This window comes from Aotus nancymaae, unplaced genomic scaffold (assembly GCF_030222135.1).
Source record: "Aotus nancymaae isolate 86718 unplaced genomic scaffold, 86718_ANA_hifiasm-v0.15.2.pri h1tg000089l, whole genome shotgun sequence".
Taxonomy (NCBI): Eukaryota; Metazoa; Chordata; class Mammalia; order Primates; family Aotidae; genus Aotus; species Aotus nancymaae.
In genome coordinates, this window is record NW_026988504.1 from 18,817,885 (window position 1) to 18,830,955 (window position 13,071).

At 45.7% G+C, this 13,071-nt stretch overlaps 1 protein-coding gene across 2 annotated transcripts in view; it reads right to left on the reverse strand.

Annotated features, from left to right (window-relative positions):
* Nucleotides 1-2,660: 2,660 nt before the first annotated feature.
* Nucleotides 2,661-13,071, reverse strand: part of DCAF7 (DDB1 and CUL4 associated factor 7) — a 41,754-nt gene continuing 31,343 nt past the window's right edge. Inside the window, exons 6-8 of one of the 2 annotated variants that reach the window (XR_010339810.1) lie at nucleotides 12,018-12,135; nucleotides 7,635-7,872; nucleotides 2,661-2,724 (exon numbers count right to left, since the gene is read on the reverse strand). Coding sequence is in view for 1 of the 2 variants with exons in the window: in XM_064369391.1 (XP_064225461.1) it covers nucleotides 7,700-7,872; nucleotides 12,018-12,135 (291 nt within the window). In the remaining variant the exon portion in view is untranslated. Of the gene's footprint in view, nucleotides 7,873-12,017; nucleotides 12,136-13,071 lie in introns of both variants that reach the window. The other variant, XM_064369391.1, reaches the window with a different exon arrangement.

The window sequence follows — 13,071 nt, forward strand, 5'->3', positions numbered from 1 at the left end:
CCTCCCCGCCAAAACTCCCCTTCCCGCTTCTGTAACCCACACCCCTGCTCTATTTGAAATAGCCAATCAGGATCAGCTTAGATTGTGTGGTCTGACTCCAACCAATGGAGGCAAGACACAGAAGCAGGGACTGAGTGCGTTAGGGATAAAAACCCCTTCCCTCCTTTGTTCGGTGTGCTCTTGCAGTGGCCAGAAGTGTGAGCAGCACCCTTCTGCAGAAACAAATTTGCCGTGCTGAGAAATCCTTTGAGTGCTCATTCTTTTTGCGACTCTGAGCTCTTATTTCCAACACTACGATCACTGAAATCACTTAACTAACAATGAACCTTGGAAGCTAAAGACAGGCTAAAAGTACCATTCCATTAGGTTTGACCATGTATTGTCCAGTACTAACAGCCTTCAACGAATGAGATTACATTAGTTATTACTCCAGATACTTAGTCAATTTTCTGGCATGGCTGAGACATAACTATTCACTACTTCATTTCCTCTTCCAGGATACACAGGAAGACTACATTTCTTGACTTGACCTTCCTTGGAGTTGGCACGTAGAGGCAGAAGTGAGTAAGCCACTTCCAGACCCATCCTGAAAAATGTGCTCCATCCCACCCCCAATAAGCAACCTGGAGGTCACATGTTTATTATTTTATCTTATTTGAGATGGAACCTCACTGTCGCCCAGGCTGGAGTTCAGTGGTGTAATCTCAGCTCTCTGCAACCTCCACCTCCTGGATTCAAGCTATTCTCCTACCTCAGCCTCCCAAGTAGCTGGGACAACAGGTGTGTGCCACCATGCCTAGCTAATTTTTGTATTTTTAATAGAGACAGGGTTTCACCATTCTGGCCAGGCTCATCTTGAACTCCTGACCTCAAGCGATCTGCCCGCCTCGGCCTCCCAAAGTGCTGGGATTAGAGAGGCAAGCCACTGTGCCCGGCCCAGATGACTTTGTGTAAGCAAAAAATAAGCTTTTGTAGTGCTTAGTTTCTGAGATTTGGGGGTTTGTTGCTGCAGCATAGCCTCGCCTTATTACCGTCTCTCAGTTTTCTCCTTAAAAACCAGAAAGCAGGACTCACGTGTTTCCCAGAAAATATACACTGTCAGACCACATAGCAGCACAGTTCCAACAGGAGCAGCAGGTACTCATAGAATTTAAATTCTCAAGGGCACACACTTCCTTTCAAAGATCCACTGCTGCTGGCTTCATGTCAGCTGACACAATGGCAGGTACTTACTGAATATTGGTTCACTGAACCAGTTTGCCTTTCTTCTCTTTCTTGAAAGTGGCCCAACATGAACAAATAAAAATAAAAATAAATATGGGGAATATTTCACCCAGGACACACAGCATTTGAATAGCAGTGGGACAGGAACTCCTACTCCATCCTACCATGTTGGGGCATAGGTTTGGGAAATTAGCAGGGACTTGAACATTCCTAGTCAGCTCTCAGAACCTGTCCAAACCCAAAAGATCTGGGAGTTCTTTGTCCTCCCTTCACAGCCAATAAATTACTGAATGCTGATAACTGCATCCCTCTTCGCTTGTGCTCTGTCCTCTCCATCCCTGCCACTGCTACTGCTGCTGCCACCACCACCTTAGTTCAGGATTTGATTTTCTCTCACGCTGTTATAAGAAGGCAGAGGCGCTTTATCATTGCCTATCCTCCTAAGATGCAGTTCTGATGACTCCTCTCTGTGTATGTTTTCCAGGCTTATGCATGAGTGTAATATCTAAAATTTCTGCAAAGCACAAGACTTTCCCTGCTCTAGCTCCTGTATACCTCTCTAGCTATACTTCCCACTATTTACCCCACCTCAACCTGCAATTCTCTGAATATGACCATACTTTCTTGCCTCTACAGATTTGTACGTGGGTGTTCTCTCTGCCTTAAATGACATTCCTTATTTCCAGAGAACTCCTACTCAGCCTTCAATACCCAGCTTAGGCATCCATCTCAAGTAGTTTTCACTGACCCTGTCTGGCTCCCACCCAGGCAAAGGTGATTGCCTCCTCCTTGGAGGGAATGCTTAAACACATCCACTACTGCAAAACAATGCAAGTATTTGGATTTTTTGGCTTTGTTTTTTAAAAATTAATTTGGGTGGGAGGGGATAGGGATAAAGACTACCAATTGGGTACAGTGCACACTGCTCGAGTGACGGGTGCACCAAAATCTCAGAAATCACCATTAAAAAACTTTCCATGTAACCAAAAACCACTTGTTCCCCCTAAACTATTGAAATAAATGCAAAAAAAAAATTTGTCTTAGATACCAGTCTGGCTAAAAATAATTTTTTTAAATAAAAATTACTGATTGATTGAGATAGGGTCTTGCTATGTTGCCAAGGCTGCTCTTGAACTCCTGTCCTCAAGTGATCCTCCCACCTCAGCCTCCCCAACACCTCAGCTGGGATCACAGGCCACTGCGCCTGGCCACAAGTATTTATGTGGATGTCTCCTCTGATAAACTGCAACCAACTTGAGGGCCATGTCTCCTGGCATAGAGGAGGTGCTCCACTGAATAACAAGTGAATGACCAAACAGGATATAAAAGTAGATTGCCTGGCTTTGGCTGGGGCACTGCCTCTGTCTATGGAACATGACCACAGTGACAAAATGGGAAGAACTGAATTCGTCACAAAAAGAAATTCAGTCAATCTATACATGTTCAAGTTTTATTACAAAGTATGATGGGCAGAAAATACGGTACTTCTTATACAGGAGGCTGAAACAGAATGAAAGAGTGAAAATTAGGTTTAATTTACTTAGGAAACAAGAAATAGTAAGTCGTAGATATAACACTCCACTTTCAGGTGCCTTTGAAGTAGCCTTCAATGGAGATTCTCCATAGTTGTTTCACAGCACAGTGTTAAAATTTTATTACAAGCCCTGTGTACAATCAGTCCTGTGAAAATATTTATAAAAGAAAAATATTACAGTACAGTTCTGCAAGGGGCAGCTTCCTTTCCACCTGACCATGGATGCCACAAAACCTATAATATAGAGGGAAAGTTTAAATATATAACAAGAATGGAAGTTCAGACATACTAGGCTAAAGGGCACAGAAATGGATGAGTTAGAGCTTAACATTTCAGAGCAAGAAATCTCCATTTTCTACATAGAAGTTTATACAATCATGCTACAAATTCACTCTGGATGGGGTGGGGAGGGAAGGTCACTGACAGGAGGGGTCATAAAATACACAGGAACCAAAGCAAGTGATTCAGACTCAACTAAAGCAATTTAAAGCTTCAGCTCAACAATTTTCATAACACATGATTTACCACAATCAACCCAAGGTGAGAACATTTCTTTGAAAATCTTAGTAGATATCACAAGTTCATATTTACTAGGTTGTCCCAAAAGTGGGTGCCTATATACTTTCCAGCTGTTACACAGACTGTCAACATCTTTCTTCTCAAGTTCAAACTTTCTTTAGCTTATTTGTTTCTGGTTGGATATACCAGTCCAAGCCTCTTTCAGGAGACACCTGCATGTTTCCATATTTTAAAAATGACATCCAGAAAGTAGCCTGAGAGGACCTGGTCCATCTCATGTGGCCACATATTTGACTTTGACCATTAGCAGCAGTGACGCCGTGGGACGGGGAGAGGGTGAAGGTGGGTGAGTGGGCAAGGCTCTGCAACACAAGACACTCTCAGGAGCTGGCCCAGCCAGGGCCTGGCCCAGGGTTCACAGTGACTTTGCTCTGCTCTGCTCTCTTCCCTGGGAAAACCAATCTAAGTATCAAGCATGAACCTTCTTCATCCTGGCGTATACACAGTAAAGGGAAAAGTCTGCTTTGAGGCTTCTACTTCAATGCACTCCCCTACCCCAAGCCAGGAATGGAAGGGGCTGCCATATTCTCCAAGTGGGAAAGATAGAGGGACAGTTCTGGGCTGCCCTCCCACATGTGGTAAACCCTGCAGCTCCTACATGTCTTCATGGCCCAGGAATTTAAGGCCCAGGTGGCAGCAGGGAGAAACAGTGGAAAGGCAAGGGGAAGAGAAGAGAGAAAAAGGAGGGAGAAAGTCTGTATACCTGTCATAACCTGTGCTTCTCCTGCTCTGTACAAACCCACAACCAAGAGCCATGGTCTGGAACAATCATGGGACCCCCAATGCCTGTAGGTTTTTTACCACCAAACATCACCTATGGCTGCTCTGAGCTGTCAACTTGTTCTCACAGTTACCTAGCATCATGGATACCCAATTTATGGCCGAAGAAGGTTGACCCAGGTTAAGGGCAGTCTCATTCCACAGCCATGCAATGGACAGTGTGAATGTTTTCCTACCCCAGACCTCCGCTGACCTCTAATATTTCCTCCTTTGATTTAAAGAAAACACTTTGATTTTCTCCTGCATCCTATATCATCTCCTAAAATTTTGGCCCTAACTGTCATCAAAACCTTGTAGGGGCCGGGCACGGTGGCTCAGGACTCTAATCCCAGCACTTTAGGAGGCTGAGGCAGGTGGATCATGAGGTCAGGAGATCAAGACCATCCTGGCTAACATGGTGAAACCCCGTCTCTACTAAAAAATACAAAAAATTAGCCGGGCATAGTGGCATGCGCCTGTCCCAGCTACTCAGGAGGCTGAGGCAGAAGAATCGCTTGAACCTAGGAGGCGGAGGTTGCAGTGAGCCAAGCTGCACCACTGCATTCCAGCCTGCGTGACAGAGCGAGACTCTGTCTCAAAAAAAAAACCAAAAAAACCTTACGGGATTCTGAATTTTGTTTCTTCCTGAATCTTAGCCAGTTCTCTGAGAGCCGATCCTAGATTTATAAGAAATTTTCGCCCAGTTATTAAATATCTTCCCTCTTCAAGTACTAACCTTGCAGGCTAGTTCCTTCTATGGAAGAAGAGGGTTCCAATGCTCCTGAGCATAAAAAATTCAGGTCCTTAATGACGTGGACCCACTCTCCAGTAATTTATTTAGCACCTCCACCCTTCCTCAGAGCAGATGAGGACAATACAGACAGCTGTGCTTCAGGCTGCCAAGAGCAAAAGGGCCATCACCAGCTGGGCCACAGCCTGGAGATGTGGCCTTCCTGGTAAAGTCCTATCAGCTGCTTCTCCAGCAGTCAGGGATAGCAGATTCAGTCTCCTCCCCAGTCTCACTGGCTGTCAATTTGGGAACCTCAACAAATTACATAGAGTTGTTTTTGTAACGGTAACAGATCTGTGCTTTCTGGAGCATGGCTGGCTTACAGGCTTTCTAAATCCTGAGACTGTAGAAATCCTCTCCTCAGTCATGGGTCATCGGGTTGGTGGAGTAAAGGGAGGGTAAGAGATCTGGGATTCAGAAGACCAGCAACTCATCAACTGTGAGTATGTGTGTGCTTGCTTAGGGAGGTGGAGTCTCCCCTGGGTTTCCTGTGGGATTCAGGGGAAGACTGCAATGCAGAACCTGAGGAAGGATGACAGGGGCTGGGTGTCCACAGGGCAAGGGAAACCTCAAAAGTTGTTGGTTTCCAGAGTAAATAGCTATCTTACGCAAATATATTCTAATTATTGTTTTTTTTTTAAGTTGTTGTTTCTGAGTTCCAGCTGACAAATTTCACCATACAGACCAGGCTTGGTGCAGATCAGCAAAGGAATCTTAAAACTCAGTGGACGTAAGCCCTGCCCAGCAGACCGGCCTCTTCTACACTGACTTCCATTTCAGACCCTTCTCCATAGGAAGGAACTGATGGCCTCCTAAACAAGCAGCCATCAGCTTGGCCTTGCTACCCCTGAGAGAAGGACCCAGTAACTGTTATCAAACACACTGAAAAGCAGAGGAGAGTTCTGAACAAGAACTGCTCGCTTTACATCTCTGAGCAATGCAGTGCAAATCCAGTAGCAGATGCAGGAGAGTCAACTGCAAGCACATGGTCAGCCAGAGTCCCAAAATCAGAACAACAAAGTAAAAGGGTAGAAGGGGAAATACTCTGACTCAAAAGGAGCCTTCTTATTTGGGACAGGTCCCTGTGTGGTAAGGCAAAGAGCTGGACTTTCAGCAAACAATGACATCTCCTTCTGAAAAGGTAGACTTAACCAACAAAGCTTAAGGGCCCAGAAGAACAAAGTTCACTGTTCTACTTCTCAAGCAGGTGAGAGCCAAAGAGGACAACACCATCGTCCTTCAGGCCTGCTACTCTGCTAATCTCAGATGAGCAATTCAGAGGGACTTAAAAACCTTCAGTTACTGAGTAGAGCACAAGGAGCCAGGTAACTTTTCCCCCAGAGCACGCCCCAAACTCTGCCTACCCCGAGGACTCATCCAACAGTGGAATCGCACACAGGCCCCCTCCATGGAACTCATTCATGTAACGGAAAGACACCTGCGGCCTGCAAGTCAACAGACAACCGCAGGTTACAAGTCCAATACTGCTCAGAACCTAAACTGGCGGAGAGAGGGGTTGACAGCTGTGGGTAGAGCTCTTAACTGGCTGACCCTGGGGGCAATAATTCCTTTTCTTTCTTTTTTTCTCCTTAGCATTACTCGCCACAGTATAACTCTTTTTTGCTATCTATCCACTTGACAGCCAGGATTGCCACAGCCAATCAGTCCATTTCTCATGTGAGGTCTTGTTCAGGGTTGGAAGTACAGACTGGATGCTTCTTGGGAAACTCTCTCACCTCAGAGCACCCTACATAATATATGGCCAGGCACAGTACACTCAACCAACAGAAACACCAAAGTTCAACTCAGAGAAGTTCAATTCATTCTTGCCTATCATTAAAAAGACACTAAGTGGAATGGCCTGGGGCTTATATTTGGAGAAAAAACAGACTCTGAAAGTATGTACTGGAAATATGCTTGACTTTTTCAGCTTCCTGAAAGGATTCCCCTCAAGTCAGGTACCCTGAGAGCCTGTCTCTCTCAGCTCTACCGTGCTCCCAGTGGGAACCAATGGGGCTGGATAGTGGTGCTTCAGGGTAAACAGAAGTTTCCTACATCTGTTTAGAAGCCCAGAATGCCCTTGAGAAGAGCCAGACTAAGAAAGGTGTGAGGAGTCAGTGGACTTCAGAGCACCAAGGTGGTTTGGCCTCCCGGTCAGGTATGTACGACTCAGGCAGTGACTCAAGAAGGCAAAGTGCTCATGGGGCCAGGGGCCCAGTACCAGCTCCAGGCACTGAGGGAAGAGAAGAAGGTGCAAAGAGGAAGGACTATAAGACAAATAAATGAACCAGGAAGAGTAAAATTCTTTTCATAAAAAAATTAGCCTGATAAATATACAAAGTTGAAATTTGTTAAACACACTGATACTAGGAGAAAAGACAAATTGGTATTTGTTCCCACGTAAGTGCTAACACGAACATGGACATGGACGAGACGTGGGTTGCTGCCTTGGGCAGCAAACAGACAGAGACACCTGGGTAGAGGAATAGACACAGCCAGTACGTGAACTGCTCCTCAACACAACGCCTGACAAATATACACACATTTTTAATTGAGGAACCAAAAGAGAAGAGGAAAGAAGAGAAAATCTTAAAACTCAGCCCTGGGCTGAGGAGGTGCCACACAGCACTGAGTCTGCCACAGATGGCGATGGGGTGACTGGCCAGGAACTCCTAGAGCAGCTTCTGGTAACAGTGGGTGCAAAGCAACGAAAGACATACTGGCCACTGGAAACATGTTTCTTCTTACTTTGGGGGTGGGGCAGAGGCAGGAAACACACAAGCCCCTGCCTCATGCGCACAGCGCCACCAACATTACACTCTGAGTATCTCCAGGCAGTTGTTGTAGCAGATGGCAATCCAGTCGGGCTGAGTTGATGCCCACTGCACATTGTTGATCTCTCCTTCGGCTGTGTAGGCCAGGATAGGGTCCTCAATGGCTCGGGGCATTTGCTGGATGTCCCAGATGAGAGCCTGGTGGTCATCCGCTAGAGACAAAGAAAGCCAGTAAGCAAGGTCACAACTGAGTCAACGGGGATGATGATCCCTGCATTTCAGGAGCAAGTCAGAGTTTACAAAGCACTTGTTCACCAAAACTCCATGATGGAGGTTCTATTTTAAACCCCCATTTTATCGATGAAGAAACCAAGATTCAGAAATGTTAAGGCACTTGTCCCAAATCACACAGCTGTGCAGCCAGTGAGTAGCAGAGCCAGAACTCAAGTCTAGGCCTTGACTCCATCTTGCAGGTGTCCCCAGGCTCTATCCACCGCACTAATGAGTCCTTCTCGTCTGGGTCAGGTATCAGGAGTGGACAAGGGGATACAAAACATGTCATTTGCAGCCACTTAAAACACTGGAGTGGTTATAAGATCCTTCTCTGATCATTCAATATAATGAGAGGGTTTCTTCCCATTTATGCTTCAATGAGGCATTATATAGAAAGAAGACTGATAAAGTAGTGTTGATATGTGCTGTTAAAAAATTCTTTCCTGGCCAGGCGTGGTGGCTCACACCTGTAATCCCAGAACTTTGGGAGGCTGAGGCAGGTGGACCACCTGGAGCCAGGAGTTTGAGACCAGCCTGGCCAACATGGTGAAACCCCATCTCTACTTAAAAAAAAAAAAATACAAATAAGCTGGGCATGGTGGCGCACACCTGTAATCCCAGTTACTCAGGTGGCTGAGAATCACTTAAACTCGGGAGGCAGAGGTTGCAGTGAGCAGTGAGCCAAGATCATGCCATTGCACTCAAGCCTGGGCAACAGAGTGAGACTCCGTCTCAAAAAATAAAATAAAATAAATAAATAAATCCAAGAAAATAGCTATGGTAAACACCAGAAAGAAGACAATCACCTTAAATATATAAAAGCACATGAAAGATGACTAGAAGGAAATATATCAAAATGAGAATGGTGGCAATACTAAGATGGCAAGGTTAGGAGTTATGTTTACTTTTCTCTAGTTCTAGGTAATCTGTAATGTGCTCATATTACTTTTTGTTTGTTTGAGATGGAGTCTTGTTCTGTCACCCCGGCTGGAGTGCAATCGTGTGATCTCGGCTCACTGTAACCAATGCCTCCTGGGTTCAAGTGATTCTTCTGCCTCAGCCTCCTAAGTAGCTGGGAATTCAGGCGCACCGCCACACTCAGCTAATTTTTGTGTTTTTAGTAGAGATGGGTTTCACCATATTGACCAGGCTGGTCTTGAACTCGTGACCTCAGATGATCCACCTGCCTCAGCCTTCTAAAGTGCTGGGATTACAGGCATGAGTCACCACCGCACCCGGCCCATGTTACTTTTATAATCAAAATAGTAAGTTAATTAAAAAAAAAGAAGGCTGGGTGCAGAGGCTCACGCCTGTAATCCCAGCTTTGGGAGGCCGAGGCGGGTGGATCACGAGGTCAAGAGATCGAGACCATCCTGGTCAACACGGTGAAAATTACAGAAAATTAGCTGGGCATGGTGGCGCGTGCCTGTAATCCCAGCTACTCAGGAGGCTGAGGCAGGAGAATTGCCTGAACCCAGGAGGCGGAGGTTGTGGTGAGCCGAGATCGCGCCATCGCACTCCAGCCTGGGTAACAAGAGCGAAACTCTGTCTCAGAAAAAAAAAAAAAAAAAAAAAAAAATTTAAAAAAAGAAAAAAAAAGGCAATGGTCTTCAGAGCTACATTTTACCCTGACTCTGCCATACATTCTGAAGAAAGCTGGTCTCAGATACACAGGGAATCTGAATAAACTAAGCCTTAATAGGCCAGGCTAATTGTGGGCAATACTGGTATTCTACCGAGACCACATAGTCTGGGCCAGGTGCAAGATTCCTCTCCCAGGGACAGTGTATGCCAAGAGGTCAGGGTATTGCCCCTCTAAAGCACTAAGTTCCTTATCCTCAGTGCTCAACTGAGCACACTTGAACAACAGCTCCTTTGGTTGAAGGGGCTCAAGGCAGGTGCAACACACAAAACGACAGCAAGCCGGGCAAAGGCAGCAGCCAGGAGCAGAAAATGCGGCTTCTACGGGGCCAGTCCTGCTTTCCATGAATGATAGATGATACCTTCCTTTTCTGTTTCTTTCATCCCTCCCTATCCACACCCCTAAAAAAAAGAAAAGAGGGCAATAACGAAGAAGACAGACCATAACCCGAGGTACAGAAGGCGGCAGCAGGCCCCCAACTGCTCTTCAAGAAGACATACAGGCATGAGCCCAGGACCAAAATCAGGAAAAGCTTCATGCCTTCAAAATAATGCTCAAATGGCAGAAAAACACCAAAGTACATTGCTTCTTGGGCTTCATAACAAACTTTGTCCATTATAAAGCTACTGACTAGTGAGGAGAAGAAAAATGCACACTAAAAAAGTTAAGGAGCAAAACACCCAAAGCTAGGACAGAATCCCATACCTCTTCCTGTGCAAAAGGAAGAGGTATAGAATTGTCTTTGGGGGTATGGATGTACACTCCCGAATGTATACCAAAAGAGTCTGGAAGGAGACACATGAACTGTTGATAGAGGTCATCTATGCAGAGTGGGATGGAGGCAGAAATAATATAGGAAGGAGAAAAGATGACTTTCACCTTAAACATGCCTCTGTACTGTTTTCATTTTAAATAACAGATTGGCATTCATTATAGAATAAAAGTGCACTGACAACCAGCATATTTTTGTTTTCTTTTTTAAAAATTTATTTTAGAGGCAGGGTCTTTTTTTTTTTTTTTGAGACGGAGTTTCGCTCGTTACCCAGGCTGGAGTGCAATGGCGCGATCTCGGCTCACCGCAACCTCTGCCTCCCGGATTCAGGCAATTCTCCTGCCTCAGCCTCCTGAGTAGCTGGGATTACAGGCACGCGCCACCATGCCCAGCTAATTTTTGTATTTTTAGTAGAGACGGGGTTTCACCATGTTGACCAGGATGGTCTTGATCTCTTGACCTCGTGATCCACCCGCCTCGGCCTCCCAAAGTGCTAGGATTACAGGCTTGAGCCACCGCGCCCGGCCGGCAGGGTCTTGCTTGGTTGCCCAGGCTGGAGTGCAGTGGCACAATCATAGCTCACTACAACCTTAAACTCCTGGGCTCAAGGGATCCTCTCACCTCAGCCTCTAAGTCGCTGGGACTACAGGAATTCACTACCACACCCAGATAATTTTTTAACTTTTTGAAGAGAAGAAGTCTCACTATACTGCTCAGGCTGGTCTCAAACTCCTGGCCTCATGCAATCCTCCCACCTCAGCCTCCTAAAATGCTACAATTACAGGCCTGAGATGCTGTGCCTGGCCCAACATATTTTTAAGAGGTATTCCTTTCATTTATTTATTTATTTATTTATCTGGAGACGGAGTCTTGCTCTGTCACCCCAGCTGGAGGGCAGTGGCATAATCTCAGGTCACTGCAACCTCCACCTCCTGGGTTCAAGCAATTCTCCTGCCTCAGCTTCCCAAGTAGCTTGGACTACAGGTGTGTGCTGCCATGCCCAGCTAATTATTTTTGTATTTTGTATTTTTAGTAGAGACAGGGTTTCACTATGTTTGTCAGGCTGGTCACAAACTCCTGACCTCAGGTGACCCACCTACCTCAGCCTCCCAAAGTGCTGGGATTACAGGTGTGAGCTACTGTGCCCGGTGAGTAAGGGGTACTTTCCTTGGTATGGGAAATAGTGAAATGAAAACCACAAGTCACACTCCACAACCAGGCAAAGTTCTGTGGGGCCCTCCAATGTATCCAGGGCTCACTGTGGGTTTGTTATAGTGATACGTGAAAGGTCCCATGGATATGTTGATCTTCGCAGTCCCAAATATTCTGTTACATCCACAAGGGATGCCTCCTTTTCCTCCTATTGCTCCTATTCCTGGAATTGAGTCCTCTGTGCCACCCAGATTTTAGGGGGACAGTACAAGGCACAGGCCTATAACTGACACATGATGTAAATCATATATGGAAGATGCTCTGATGTCCATGAGGGTACAAGATTGTCTAAAAATTTGTACTGCTTGAATTTCACAAGTGTGGAGAGGCTCTGACTAGTCACTTTTTATAAACCTCTCAAGACTGTCCTTAGAAAACAGTAACAATTACAATTCTAAGGAGCCAAGAGGACAGATTTCCTCCATCCCTGCCAGATTCCTTTCCCCTACTGTGATTACCTGCAGTGCAGATGTGACAGGATGAATGTGGGGCCCAAGCAATGCCATTGACACAAGCTCGATGGTTGTTTAACCTGGCGACAGGTGTGCAGGGAACCCGGACATCTAGAATCACCACCTGCGGAAATAACAAGTAAAAGGCCTGGGATCATCAGAGTTTCACAGAAGGCAACAAAAAATACTACCCATACACAAAAAATCTTTTTAGGCATAACTCTTCTATTTGTGGATTTAAAGAACACTAGAGGGCTGGGTGCAGTGGCTCACACTGGTAATCCCAGCACTTTTGGAGGCTGAGGTGGGCGAATCACAAGGTCAGGAGTTTGAGACCCGCCTAGGCAACATGGTAAAACCCCATCTCTACTAAAAATACAGATAGAGACTATAAACTTGTGTCCTTTGTCATCTTTTCCCTTAATCCTGTGGAAATCATGTCTCTGTTGTTCTTTATTTTATTTATTTATTTATTTATTTTTGAGATGGAGTCTCACATTATTGCCCTGGCTGGAGTGCAGTGATGCGATCCTGGCTCACTGCAACCTCTGCCTCCTGGGTTCAAGCAATTCTGCCTCAGCCTCCCAAGTAGCTTGGATTACAGGCACACACCACCACAGCCAGCTTTTTTTTTTTTTTTTTTTTTGTATTTTTAGTAGAGACAGGGTTTCACCAAGTTGGTAAGGCTGGTCTCGAACTCCTGATCTCATGATCCACTTGCCTGGGCCTCCTAAAGTGCTGGGATTATAGACATGAGCCACTGTGACCAGCCAAAAATTAAAAGTTCTTAAAAGGAATTCTTGTTCCAGATCAGGCTTTCTCAGTCCCGAGATTGCTGTCATTTTGTGTAGGATATACTTTGCTGGGGGACTGTCCTGGGCACTGTAGGATATTTAGCAGCCTCCCTGGTCTCCACTCACTAGATGCTATAGTACCACCTGCCTCTCCAGAGCTGTGACAACCAAAAATGCCTCTAGATATTCTCAAAGATACTCCGGGGGCCGAACTGCTCCAGTTGACCACCCTCTTAGATATACTAAGCAGTGCTGGAGCCTGGCAG